Here is a 14,302-nt window from a genome sequence, read left to right as displayed (position 1 = left end):
TGCCGTGTGTTATGTATTTTGGTTGGATGAAAATAAAGACTCTCTCTCTCTCTCTCTCTCGACGATTAACATCGATTGCCATGCATTCGGGGCGTAATGGTTTTCTTCGCGGGATCGACTCGATATTTGGTAAATAGTACGAAAAAAAATCTCTTCAGTACAAGGCAGCATTTAATCGCTCCAATTGATTACATGAACACACACTAATAATCTCAGCAGTAGCGAGGGAAAGAATGAGAGGAAGGACGAAAGAACAGAACAGACTGATGTATCAACGCGTGAGCTCTTGTATAAGGAGATATAGGAATATGTGTAGGGATGTAGGTGTGACATTTTGTCGTTGGATTTAAATCAGTACTTTACATTTGGTTTCGAAAGGCTGATGTGACCGCAGCTGAGAACTTGGCCTTAGCCTGTACTGTAGATCCGAAACAGACTGATCATGGCGACGACTCCGAGTGAACGGAAGTCAAAGATCTTTGCATAAGTGTGTGTTTTTATACAGGTTTTATATCCATTCTGCGCCGTCGAGCTCTGCTACATTTACTCCCTAGCCTTTGCAAATGAACTCAAAGATCTTTGCCTGCGTGTTTTTTTTATATTGGATATTATATATTAGGCAGGATGGCACATGTAGGTAGCCACAGAAAACTGAACAACAAACGAGAAAACTGAAATTATAAAGAATTATTGCTTAATTGTGCACATTCATTGAAATTTGGGATAACCCAAACAGCCAAACGTGATACAGAATTGCAGACCAGTCCCTTAGAGGCAGATTGTACAGTGCAGTAAGAATAGTTTCTCTGCATGCTCGCCAGGGCTTTGGAGCCGGAACCGGAGCCCGGAGCCGGAGCCCCGGAGCCGTGCATTTTAACCGGAGCTGGAGCCCGAGCCGGAGCCCCGGAGCCGTGCATTTTCACCGGAGCTGGAACCGGAGCCGGAGCTCTACATAAAATTCAGCTGAAGCCGGAGCCGGAGCTGGAGCCCGTTATTTGAGGAGTAGCTCCGGCTCCGACGTATTTCATAAGATTCTATTATATATGCAACAACCACATCTGTTGATTTATCATAATTGAACAGCAGGCCTGAATTTTAATGCTGTGCACAGCAATGGCATAGAGCGAAGTGCGTTCCAGTGCAACTATGATGTTATCGACCATTGACAAGTATTAATTATGACGTCACAAGCCGGCACGGGGGCACCTATGTCTTCGTTGCTACATCGGATGTTACTGACGGTTGACAGACTCTAGATTACTATAGATAACTAACCTATGAATAAATTAGTAATCTATATAGACAAGAAATGGCCAACCTTTTCGGCTAAAGGGGCACATGCAGTTGACGAACGAGTGCGCGGTCCACTAGCCGCGCCAAGCGGGTAAAATTTTCAAAGTTTATGAATAAACTAGGTCAATAATATTATTACTTGAGTATATTGCGGGCCTACTGTATACCGCCTACTAGGCGCAGTTTGCAAGGACGCGACTATTCGGCGTCTGGCCACATCGATATCGAAGGTCTCCGATAATATGCGACAATGATTTTGTGCCTACATTTCATCGTCGACGATCTTTATGCGAGCGCAAACGCGGCAATCGGGTAAATTAGGCGTTTTTTTCATTTTCGATAGGGGGTATAATGTATGATAGAAGAAAGCTCCGGAGCCGGAGCTGGAGCAGTTTAAATTTACGGCTGCTCCAAAGTCCAAAGCCCTGATGCCCGCCCTGCAGTTAAACTCGTCTGGCAAGGGTAAATCTATCACGTATCGCCCTTTGCGTCGTCGATTTCTTGAGATTGAGAACACGGAGCATTGACTTTCCAATATTTTTGAATTTTTTACATATAAAATATCGGCCTCGACAATCGACCAGGTCGATAATTATTGGTCAACCTCTAGTTCCAACCATCCCATATCGATATACGTCGGCTATATCGGGTGGTAATTGTCCGTAGGCTCATACAACATGTTTTTTGGAAAGTTATATTTACACAATTATGGCATAATTTTACGAATTGAAAAAAAAACACAAATTTTATTAAAGGCCTTTGTTTGAAACACTGTTTAAAACATGTTTGAAACAAAGTTTTTTTAAACAACCATTTGTTTTAAATGCAACCCTAGCTGTATTGCACAACAAGAATTTACCAGCAGCTATGCCCACACTCAATCTTTAAATGGGTTGCTCGTGCTTGAAGTCGGCGGTACAGGGTGTCACAGAATCGGCGTAGTTATGAAAAGATAAACGGATTGATGATATCGATAGCGATTGATAACGTGACAATGGCACCATTATTTTGCACGTAAACTCGTCTTGTGCAGAATCAAATCGAAAGTATCACATTGTCTTCAATAGTTCTCGTTGTATCTTTCCTGTTGGCGACTTGGGTATGAAGCTCACAAATTTAACGCCACCCCTCAAATGCTTGTACTCTGTTAGGTTTTCTGGAAGATATGAAGTTGGAGAAAGCCCTTCAATACGGCATTAGAACAGAGTTGGACAACCGTAAAATGTTCATCTTTTCAAAATTAGAATAGAATTAGAATTGCTGATTTTGCAAATACTTGGATATTGAATTAAATTCCTAATTAGAAAGATAACAATCAACATCAAGTTCAATTCATGTTACATCAGAGTTCATTCTGATATAAGTGTGAGAATGGAAAATGTCTGTAGGCATACACCAAACCTAGCTCGTTTCGAACGATACAGTTCCCCTGTAGAGTTCAGGAAAACCACAAATTAGATGACAAATAAAATTGGAGCATAAAAACATTTACAAATTAAATTAGAATTGGATTATCGACATTTCGCTCTAATTAGTCTAGTTAGACAACTACAATCATCAAGCTGTCCAATTCTGTATCATAGACGAATTTCTCACCATTCACAATTTTGTGGATGTCTTCAGCCGTGAGAGAAGAATCCTTCGGTACAACCAACGCTCTCTGGACTTCCCCGCAGATTGCGTCAGGTATTCCAACAACGCCTACGTCAGCAACCTTGGCATGGCGGACGATTACGCTCTCAAGTTCAGCCGGAGAAACCTGCAAATGAAGCAGACCTGGACAACTAGAACAGATTAAATCAGAATTACATTAACTGATGTCTGATTTTGTGTATAGGCCTATACCCCCGTAAAGACTCTATTTCACCTGCATCGTTTTGTAGTTTATGATCTCTTTCATCCGACCGATTATTGCAAGACGGTTTTGTATGTCCACGAAGCCTAGATCTCCCGTTTTGAACCAACCTCCATCATCAAAAGCGACTGCGTTTGCGGACGGGTTCCTGAGATATCCTTTCATGACCTGAAATGCGGCTCCAGCCATTATCATCAATATTCCCTGTTTGGCTCGACTTTGACCACTCGAGCCTCCCGTCATACCTTGTTTATATGCACAGCCGACTCCGCTTGATTCGGACAATTTGATTCCGCCTATTTTTGGCCGAATTAGGCGGAAAATAAAGTGTCGTTTCGTGGTTGTGCGTTAGGTCACACAGCTCATTAAAAATATGGGACTGTTGCGTAATAAATTAATTTCAATTGCGCTATACAGCTGCAGTAATTTGCACGGATCGAATAAAACGCACTTTAGTTATACCCTCATATATTAATTGTATCGTAGCGTATTTTCGATACTAAACCATTCAAAAATATTGTATATACTGCGCTGTGTAGCACACGCATAGAGTTCAACGATATCTCCGCCAACGTAACTCACTGTCGAACTGCGTCTTTACTCTTATCATCGTTTGCTTTAGTGAACAATTTCACTATTTTTCTGATTAATTTACCAAACTGTTCTACAATATGCGCATAATTGTACCCAATTAACAGCGACTGTGAAGCTGGCAGGGCCTCGTGTGAGTCCATTGTCGATGGTTTCTTCATGGAGCGTGATTGTTCACTATAATCACTCACGGTGTGTTAAAACGAAGAACTCTTTATTGTGTCTTAACCTAACGATGAGAATTGCGCACCTGCGTCCGAATTAGGCGAAAAATTGTTCGAATCAAGCGGAGTTTTTTACGTGCAATTTTAACTTTTGTTCCGTTCTTGGACATTTTGACCAAGTTGAGCGGTTTTCCGGGTTACCCAGTGTCCGAATTGAGCGGGCACAACTGTATACCTCATTGCACGCGATTGCATTTTTGTTGTGCATGTTATTGATTTGCACGTTCGACAAATAAAGATTTTCTCTCTCTCTAGAAATTGTTATTCCATCGAGGCTACCTGTGCACTTCTGATCCGAATCTCTCCGACTGATCCTATCTTACATTCTTCGCCCGTCTTTACGTCAGTGATCTCAGATACAAGTATGATGAGTATTATCACCATGCCATAGTGAACCGTTTACACTAGTCCGTATACCTTCACTTCCACTCCTAACTGAATTTTTCCGCGTATAATTTCACTCGTTTCATCTTCCGGCACCACATTCCGGTATACAGATAGGCATTCAGTCATTCCGTACCCTAAAAATGATGCCAATGTTAAGAGAGTATAGTATTGTTCAAAGATCTGCAGGCATCGAAAGAATACATATAAGTTCGTAACGCTTATAACTCGCAGCAGCGAAGAAGGATACCTGCTGTAAATTCCACTCCGTACTTTTTAATCATACGCTGTATCACGTCCGGCGCAACTGTAGCGCCTCCGCAGTAGAACCTCTTGAGGGATGACAAATCGTACTTTTCTGTGTTTTCAGCATTGACCATTTCCATTAGCGTGGACGGAACGAAGTAGATCATAGTTACCTAAGTCATGGTTGAGTAAGTCAAAGATCAATGATCAATTCTTCACAACAAAGTGCAGTCAGCAATGAGTATGTTCACTTATTAACACTGTAATGTCAGTTATAGGGGCTGATGGCATTTTGGGTTGGCTTCTACAATCAACACTCTATATTGTGCTCAGAGAGAAAGAGAGAGAGAGAGAGAGAGAGATGATATTCATTTTCGCTCGCACCATCGAGATGCTTTGACGACGGAGATGCGATGCGACCTTTATCCAGTCTGCACCCACGTTCTTTTCCTCCTCCATGCTATCAGCGGATGCTGAGCGCCTAGCATGACAGCCGGGGATACCAGTTTTCGAGTGTTTGGTCTGACCCGGCCGGGGTTCGAACCCAAGACCTACCGATTGATCAAGAAGCCGGACGCATCACCATTACGCTATCTCTAGTAGGGTAGGCCTAATATTCAAAAATAAAACATAAGTTACTGAAATATGTTTAGACTCGGTTTTTCGCCATTATGAGAGAATGGCGTCTTGATGCCGTTGGATTGCTTTCGTTCAGGGGTGTAAAATCTACTGGTGTGGGACTATCAGATGCCTGCCGTAAATTCCGCCCTAGAACACACGAAGACCAATGACCTTTCGATGAAGCTGCGACCAAGTAAACTGCATTGCAAAAAAAATCGGCGGCGATTAGCATTTGTCCACTAAAAGTGCAACACGTCTAACGATAATTTCGATATGATATATCCAGTCACGTAATGTCTCCTGCCCCTAAAATCCACAAAAAATGTGTTGAAACCCTTACAGGGGCATAACACCAGCGTTTGGGTGCGACCTGACAAAGTGATGTTCCTGGATAGCGGGTAGGAGAAACATTTAATGACAACTCAAGGAGGAAAGAGTATACGAGCGCTTAAATAGGGTAGTAGGGAAATCGAAAATGTACTCCAAGGACTCCCAAATACCATCCTTTTTGGGAATTCGTCCTCCTTAATAGCTTTTAGAGCCAGGCGAATGTACAGGCACAACTAAGAAACGTCATAAATGACACGACATGTGGAATCGGGACGTTTGAGCGGGTCTTTCGAGGTCGATACGGAAATATTAACCTTTTTTTAGTCAACACTACAGAATTTACTGCAGAGCTTTTCAAAATACATGTTTTGTTGTCCGATAATATCGATTTTTTTTAATTTGTAAAGCGTGCCCTTTTGTCAGGATCTCAAAATATGGTAACCCTACCTAAAAAGCTTAAGAAACACTGATCTAGAATTCGAGATGTCGAATCATGTTATACCTGCAATCCACAAATACAGCTTGGAGTGAGGCTCAATATTTCGATCATGTGCTGAAGTGCATTATGACTAAAAGGTTGTCTTACTGAAGAGACAGAAAGACATATAACCACTGGTAGTGTAATATTCCTTCTGAGAATCAATGAATTAGGGTCCGACACAGCTTAAAACAGACTAGTAGACATGAAACGATGCACAGTTCCATTACTCACTTTATATTTTTCTATATCCATCAGAACATTGTCAATTTCGAACACATTTTTCCGAATCACTTTACATCTCCCCACAAGATTCGCAAGAATAACGGCAAAGCCTCCAGCGTGATAAATAGGTCGATCGTGAAGCAACACTTCCGGTACTTTTCCCGAGGCAGAGCTGAATAAACCATCAAACGTTTCGCATTTATCTGAAGGTTAGTTATCTCCAACGTGACGTACAACAAGCGGGAAACCATAGAAACGTAATTTCTATGAGTCATCATCACGCATTTCGGGAGTCCGGTCGTTCCGCTTGAGTGAGGAACTATTGCGAGATCGTTCTCCGGATCCACATCAACTTTCTTCATATCTTCTGTTAATATAATAACGACAGATGGGAATATTGCTCGGGCTGTTTTGAAGACACACTGGCATAAAAATTGGCGACAAGACATACATGCATGCATTGCATACATAGTCGAAATACAAGCAATTACTACTAAATAAATACAGTCCATCCTCAAGATTACCGGACCACAACTGACCTATCGATCTCGCTTCCCATGACATGCCGCCCTATTTCTTGTCGCATTCTTTTTCTATACTATCTTCTTTACTTTCATTCAGTGTGCATGCCTACTCTTTACATCGCCTAGGCCAAGGTGGGTGTCAGATTCCATAGACTACTCCTTGTCGCTTCGACATCTTCCTGTCTTTTCATTGTATCGCATTTTTGTGGTGTATTGAACTGATAAAATTGCTAATAAACCGATGATGATGATGATGATGATGATGATGATGATGATACTGTAGCGGTCGCTGCAACGACTTGTTGCAAGACACGCTGGTATAGTGCTTGATTGGAGTCGATGGTACAGCTCACAGTTCCTGTTGTACGCACTAGTCGGCTGACTAATGACCGCTCTGTGTATACTCTTGCAATCCTGATCACACACGCAGATCAAAGGAGCTTTCTTTAATAGCACAGAACAGCCAAATAGTAGTAATTATTGGTCAGAAACTTGTAGATTTACCAGGTTCAAATGATACTGCGGTTCAATAAGAAATAGAAGAATTAATGAAGCGAAATGGAGCCAATTGTCTATCTTACGACTGAAGCGCGAGCGCGCCGACCTCCTTATGCGGGCTCTGAGAACACGTGCGTCGCAGACTAACTGTGCCGTCACAGCTTGTGGCTTCGAGAGTGACCTATTTACGCTTTCGCGCACAACGGAATTGGGACAGCCATTTACACATACATACATACATAGGCTACTGCAGCTATTCCGCTGTGATCACTCGTCCATGATATTTGGCTATGTCTCGAATAAGAAAACTACTTCTCGTTGTGATTACTCGAGAGTCGAGACTTCTATATAAGTGTAGGTAACACGTGTTAGAGACTACCTTTATTATGATTGAGACTCTATACGCTACTACTGCATCAACGTCGAATAAACCATTGTATTGAGCATATATCTGGTACGAAGAACTTCACCCAAGGCAACAGCTTCTCGAGATAAGTATTGTATAGCCGAGCACCAAGACGATTGGTTAGCTGTACTTTTATACAGATCATCAGAGACAATAAGCTCTAATTGCTGCAATACATACTATCTGTGGGCATCGTGACGTGATTGAGATATCTGACAGTCACACACATTATTGGAATTTATATTTAAGTATAAGAGAAGCCTATGGGCTTACAAAAAAGTCTCGAAAGAAGCTGGCCCGTGCTACAAGTCAACAGATTAGGAATCACGATAAAGAAAATCTACCTGGTTTAAATGACCATTAGACTACATAATAGAGATCTAGCTCTGTCATCATTTTCAGCTCATCGTCTCGTCGTCGTCGACATATCTTTACCCCCGCTCCCCATATTTTCTGATCCGAGAAAGAGTACACATAAACGGGAAACTTTTACAGCTAGCTCTGATCGCTGGTAAATTAACAAAAAAGGTCGACTTTTCTATCGCCCCCTCCGTACGTTTTTGCCCTCCAATCTCCCACGTTGGGAACCACTGATATAGCGACTGTAAGAGCATAGTCGCAGAGTTGATAGAACATCCATCGAAAAACAGAGCATCATAGATTTACGAAATTTAATTAATACCCAAATAACAACATCAATACATTACCGGGGTTTCCGTTCATTATGATGTGATCAAGTGTCGGGTATGAAGTGCTTCGGCCGATAACAAATATCATCTGTAACGCAACACAAACGTAAAATGAATGAGCTGTGAACACGATATTCTTATCATTATCAGTTTAATAATAATTTTATTCTTGCAAACAAAACAAGGTTACGATACAATGAAAAGATAGAGAGGTGTCGAAACAACTTGGTGTTTGAAATCATGCACCCGTCTCGCCGGTCTTGACCTACTCGATATCTCAGTCAATACACACTCAGTGCAGAAGCTGACCAATTCTATAATTGACCCCGCCTGCCGAGACATGCCATCTCATTTTATCACTTGTCTTTTTATGTTATCTTCTATTACTTCTCATTCAGTGCCTTTAACATCGCCTAGGCCCGGGTGAATGGTGTATTTCAAAGACTGCTCCAAGTCGTTTCGACATCTTCCTATCGTTTAATTGTATCGCAATCTTGTGGTAATTTGATCTGATGAAATTATCTATAAACTGATTCTGATATTTTCGCACCTCCAGGAACGGAGCCGAAGTCTTCACCGACTCCGTGGTGACAACTGCCTCTTCGTCTACAAATACTGCTCTTGGGCGGGAAATTGTGAACTGCTGCAGAATTTCGTCTGCGATAAACGACAAATTTCAGCAACGATTTCAATTTGGACAGAATGTGTTCCTAATCCTATGTGAGTCTCAATAACATTTTGAAGTTGGGCCGATATGATTGTGGATTGTCAATAACCTGATTTTGTCACTGACGGAGTACTTCAGGGTTGTAATGACTCGAGTCCGACTCGAGTCACGATTTTCTGATGACTCGACTTGACTCGAGTCATTGCGCAAGACTCGAACCAAGTCATAAGACTCGGGACTGGGACGGCAAAGACCGACATTTCATTAAAATTTCGAAGAATAGTAAAGTAATCACACTATTGGGATTTCGTCTATTGGTACTGGTACTTGAAAATGCGAACAGAAACTTCTAAAAGTGAGGAAAATTAGTATATTATAAATGCAAACCATTCGATATCACCAAACAGAGTTATAAAAGTCGGTTTAACAAGACTTTAACTGGAAACTGAGCATTCAACACAATGACTTGGACTCGGACCCGAGTCATATTACTAGCATGACTAGGACGTGACCCTCTGCTCGCTGACTTGGACTCGGACTTGACTCGGTGATGAATTGAAAATGACTCGACACTCGTACGTTTTCGGATATAACAAATACTGGCTATCGACATTACTTTTTCGATAAGATGGATTGCACGGAGCCACGATCGCTCCAGCTCCTAAGATACCGATCATGGCGATTGTATATTCGATCGCTTTGGAAGAGCAGATGGAGACGAAATCGCCCTTCTTGATCCCAGCGGATTGCAAGTAAGCCGCGCATTTCCTAGACATATCCAAGATTTCCGAGTATGTGATGGGCCTTTCCTCACCAGATATGTCGACCTGTTTGTCAAAAATAATCTGTAAATAGTTGGAAGCTCGCCTACACGCACGTGCACAGGCATGCCCGTATACTCTACATGCCGCTGGTAAAGCGCTAAACGTTCGTCCGACGTCTTAATACCGGGCCCGCACTCATTAATATTAAACCATGCAGTCGAGTTATTGAATGGAATCTTAAAACGGTACGATCATTCAAAAGTGTAACTGCGCTACCAGGCCATCCGACGGAATATGGACGGCTCCCGTTCAAATGCATCGAACAAAAATCCGGATTTACGTCACTGAAAATTCGGAGTTGCATTAATGTATTCACGCGCAATTCGCCGTGTGAATAACGAAATATACTACGCAGTGGCCTGCCAAGTTCGCTAGTAACACGCGACAACTCTTGAATACGAGGTTTCAAGCAGACAATAATGATGATTACAAACGCGAAATCGCGTATAATTGTCTCTTGCGGTTTCTGACTTCGCGTTAAGTAGCTCGCATTGCGGCAATTGTATGTAGATTAAAACAGCGATGGCGGCATTGGTGCATTTCCCGATTTTCCTTCGCGTCTTCGCTAATCATTTTTGGAGTACATCGGCGTATATGTCGTGAATAGATATAGGAAAAAATGTAACGTCCTATCCCTATTTAATGTAACGATTATGCGCTACAATCAATTCAGCTTCCGGGCGATCTTATCAATGGAAATCCACTGTCTACCAAATGTACAATAGTTTAAAATGCCATATTGTTGGTCTCGATACCAGTACGTCCAGCTATCAAGTTTATCGGAATATAGAAGGTCCCCTCTTAAACGAATCGAATAGATTCAGAATCTGTGCCACCCAGAATCTCGTGATACATCATTATTTGACAGCGCGTGGCCTAATACACGTTTAACGGGTAAAACACTGAAAATGGCATTGTGCGACATTCCAGAGTACGAATATGAATCAAGCAGAAAACAAGAAATATAGATGATGGGAAACGAGAAAGCATGTATTCTAATCGGTATCGCCACGAATGGGTTGAGTTCGACACCGTATTGGATGGCTTTCCTCGCGACAATTGTTTTCTCATTATATCGGTGTTCAAGCTGTAATGCTGCATTTCCGGATTAATGTCACTGGCAAAGTCTTTTTAGAGAAACGAATATGCGTAGAAAAGAATTCCAATTTGCAGGCATACAGAGTCCAATTGCGTCCAACTGTCCAATTTCGCGCTCCGATTACCAATACTATCACAAAGCTAGCTAGCTCAAGAATTGTTTTGTAAACAAATATGGGCGCACATAATGTAGATTTTAGAAAAGCATAGCCTCTATTTGGGCGCCTAATCGGGAGAGGAGTTCTGGGATCGTACATATCTGCACATGCTAGGCGAGTAGCCAGCTGAAAAATGAGGGCGATTTGGATTTTTTTCAAATTTACCGATATAGCATCAATTTAGTAGGATTAAGTACATGCCTAAATGATGAGCATATAATCTCCTCGTGTTGACGATTCTAGGCGTATGATAAGTAAGGAAGTGCTGTCAATTAGCGAGTCCCTGATCTCTGGTGAATAATTAAATACGCGCACGTATTATGCCGCCTAACCGATAGTTTTCGCAAATCAAAATATGCAACCTGACCGCACCGATTTCAGGTGGTTCGGACCTTTCTCGTCTTTTAGAACTCAGGCCTCGATACACATCTTCTGATCGTTAAGTTTAAGTATTAGAGGAAATCAATCATGCACGTCAAAGTATGTTTGCAGCGATTCGATATTATTCAGTTTCGCCATGTCGCTCTTTAATCAATATCACATATTAACAATCACTAATCAGCGTTAACTCGACCGCGTTGTCTCCAAACCAGCGAGAGATTGGAGCCAAGGCATGTTAGGCCCGAGATGCGATAGCTAGGCCAGCAACGTCATCTTTCGCACCAGGCCTATTGCAGATGTGATTGTGCCAGCGACGATTTCGTGCACACCAGGCCGAAGCGTCCAATGCAAATAACATTGTGCAGGCAAGCGATGGTAAAGTGTGAGCTGGGCCTATTGCAGATGCGATTGTTTAAGCCAGCAAACTAAGGCTTGTTCGAGACGCGATAAATCAGGCCAGCGACGATTGCCGAGCGCACAGGAATGCATGACCTAATTTCGCGACCATCTCAGCGGGAGATCATCACACACTCTTCTCGCAAATCGGCCGTGCGGAACACTGATAATACAATTATTTAGTTGCAACTGAATATTAGAGTCAGAATAGTCGTTTCAAAATGACGTGGTGTCGCGTTTTAAAAGGAGATTTCGATAACCCAAACCCCCTGGCTTTGCGCCTGGCACACGCGCGTCTCGAAATCGACGCCGTCTCTAACGAGGTCGCGTCGATTCACCTGATTACTAATAATTATTCGTCACAAATCACTTGAGCATTTGAGCATTTTGTACGAGGTGGCCGCCACCCCGTACATGTCGCGACTAGGGCTGGGCACAATGATTCGAGTACTCGAATCTGAATCGAGTATTAATTATAATGATTCGAGTCGAGTAGTAAAATACGATTTTTTCGAGTACTGAAATTATGCGCTCCTCGCCACCGAAAATTAATTTATCATCGAGAATTATATTTTTGATACGAATTTTCACTGTTGAAGCCTTGAAACCTTGATTGGCCGTATTGTCCCATACTAAACATATCGTACAAAGATACGAACGTTACTGGAAATAGTACATTTCCGAAGTCATGATCATCCCACAACATTGTCACCAAGTACAATGAAATCGGTATGGTCGAAAACATACCAAAGTATCTTTAATGTGATAGATAACAGGCATTATATTCTTCGCGGTCGCATAGAAGGTACATAATTTGAACTTTGCCATATTGCATTATGTTATGACGTCATAATGAGTGATACTCGATTACTCGATTCGACTCGAAGCATATTACGTGATTCAGAATCGAATCACTCAGGTACTCGATTTTGCCCAGCCCTAGTCGCGACGTAGCCTCATAAGTCGGCACCTAGGGGCCTAATCGTTACCCATGACCCGATTGCCAGATAATTGTTATGTCTAATTAGACTAGTTATAATTAAATGTAATCTAATGCTAATCTAATTTGTGAAATGTTTTTATGCTCTTATTTTAATTCTAATCTAATCCAATTTCTGGTTTTCCTTAAAATGCTACGAGAAGTGTGTTGCACGAAACCAGCCAAGCTCGGTGTACAAACATTTGACCTTCTCGTGCTTGCTCGAGCTCTGATTCGATCTGAATTTGACTTGATATTTTTTTTTCATTGTAATTCGGAATTTAATTCAATCCTAGTTTTTTGTAAAATCAATAACTGTGATTCTAGTCCGTGAATATCTATAATTCTAATTCTTATCTAATTTTAAAAAGTTGAAAATTTTCTAGTTGTCAAATTTATCCAAGGCTCTGTATGGTACTCCATGGTCATCCTATTATAGTCAGTCATTATATGTAGGTCTACCGACACCCACCAAAGAGAAATAGACTTTGCGGTATATAATGTGCTTACTATCGCTGTTTCATCTCCGTGTTCTCTCAACTTCTCCCACAGCAAATCATGTAGCGATATATCACGTATGTCGATAGGTCCTCCGTACGACGGCATATGAGATTATGTGGCTATAAACTGAACCTCACGGCCTGTAATCGGGCTTATCTGGTAAAAAGAACACTTGAAAGATCGAGGAACCGACTCTTGCAAAACAGACATCGGCGATTGTTTTCCATTGCGACCGGACGACTCCCGTTTTGAAGCCATAATACTCATTACTCAGCTACCGGCCTATATTTTGAGGCACAGGTTTTGAGATAGTCGACTTTGAATTATTATGAAATCATGCCGTGATTAGCTAATACTACAGTAACGAATGTGTTAGACTGCAATGGCGACAGAGTTATGTTTAGCTGCCGTTTTGACTAGCTTCTAGCTACATAACATGAGGTAGGCTACCTTTATTCAGTTGGTAAACAATAGGGATGGTGTGAACCTCTGAAGGTTCAGATTCGTGTGAACGCGAACCTTTTTGAAAGGTTCTGTGTGAACGCGAACGTGAACCTCATGACGTCACGTGATGTCATATTGTTAATATCAACAATACATTTCAGTGAAGTGATGGCTTGTATTGTACACGATACCTAGTAGGGATGGTATGAACGTGAGGTGACTCGAGCTTGATCCGCAATCAAACAACATTAAGAGCGAAATATAGACTACAGGTAGTCAGCGAATGGTGCTTATTCAACTAATCAATGAAGTTGATATCGGTGTCTGATGTAAAAAATCTACCACGCGTGCGGGGTCAATCTTGATTTCATAAGTTTATTGTGTCATAAAAACCAAATCCGTGCGATTTGGGTATTGGCTACTACTGTATAACTTGTTGATGGGCATGGGGTGTAATATCGGTAGCGCGTATGGAAACCCATTTTACACT

At 41.8% G+C, this 14,302-nt stretch overlaps 1 protein-coding gene across 1 annotated transcript; it reads right to left on the bottom strand.

The window, feature by feature from the left end:
- Positions 1 to 578: 578 nt before the first annotated feature.
- On the bottom strand, positions 579 to 13,937 carry LOC145443065 (uncharacterized). Its single transcript, XM_080321062.1, has 12 exons — positions 13,378 to 13,937; positions 9,648 to 9,858; positions 8,915 to 9,021; positions 8,383 to 8,452; positions 6,482 to 6,614; positions 6,257 to 6,419; positions 4,598 to 4,766; positions 4,381 to 4,484; positions 4,243 to 4,314; positions 3,161 to 3,316; positions 2,890 to 3,052; positions 579 to 2,449 (listed from the first exon to the last, which is right to left on the bottom strand). Exons 1-12 carry the CDS (start codon positions 13,471 to 13,473, stop codon positions 2,343 to 2,345), a joined length of 1,551 nt encoding a protein of 516 aa, XP_080177188.1. The 5' UTR covers positions 13,474 to 13,937; the 3' UTR covers positions 579 to 2,342.
- Positions 13,938 to 14,302: the final 365 nt, after the last annotated feature.

Source organism: Botryllus schlosseri, chromosome 7, assembly GCF_051294905.1.
Source record: "Botryllus schlosseri isolate E-star chromosome 7, Bs_hap1, whole genome shotgun sequence".
In the NCBI taxonomy this organism is placed as follows: Eukaryota; Metazoa; Chordata; class Ascidiacea; order Stolidobranchia; family Styelidae; genus Botryllus; species Botryllus schlosseri.
This window is presented reverse-complemented; position numbering and strand designations above follow the sequence as displayed.

What these genes read in the sequence shown, in the direction of transcription:
- LOC145443065 (XM_080321062.1), bottom strand. Translation starts at nt 13,473, where the DNA reads ATGCCGTCGTACGGAGGACCTATCGACATACGTGATATATCGCTACAT. An exon ending in ACGGAGATGAAACAGCGATA is followed by an intron (nt 9,859 to 13,377) that starts GTAAGCACATTA and finishes TTTGACAAACAG; the next exon opens with GTCGACATATCTGGTGAGGA. An exon ending in TCTATGGTTTCCCGCTTGTT is followed by an intron (nt 6,420 to 6,481) that starts GTACGTCACGTT and finishes TGGTTTATTCAG; the next exon opens with CTCTGCCTCGGGAAAAGTAC.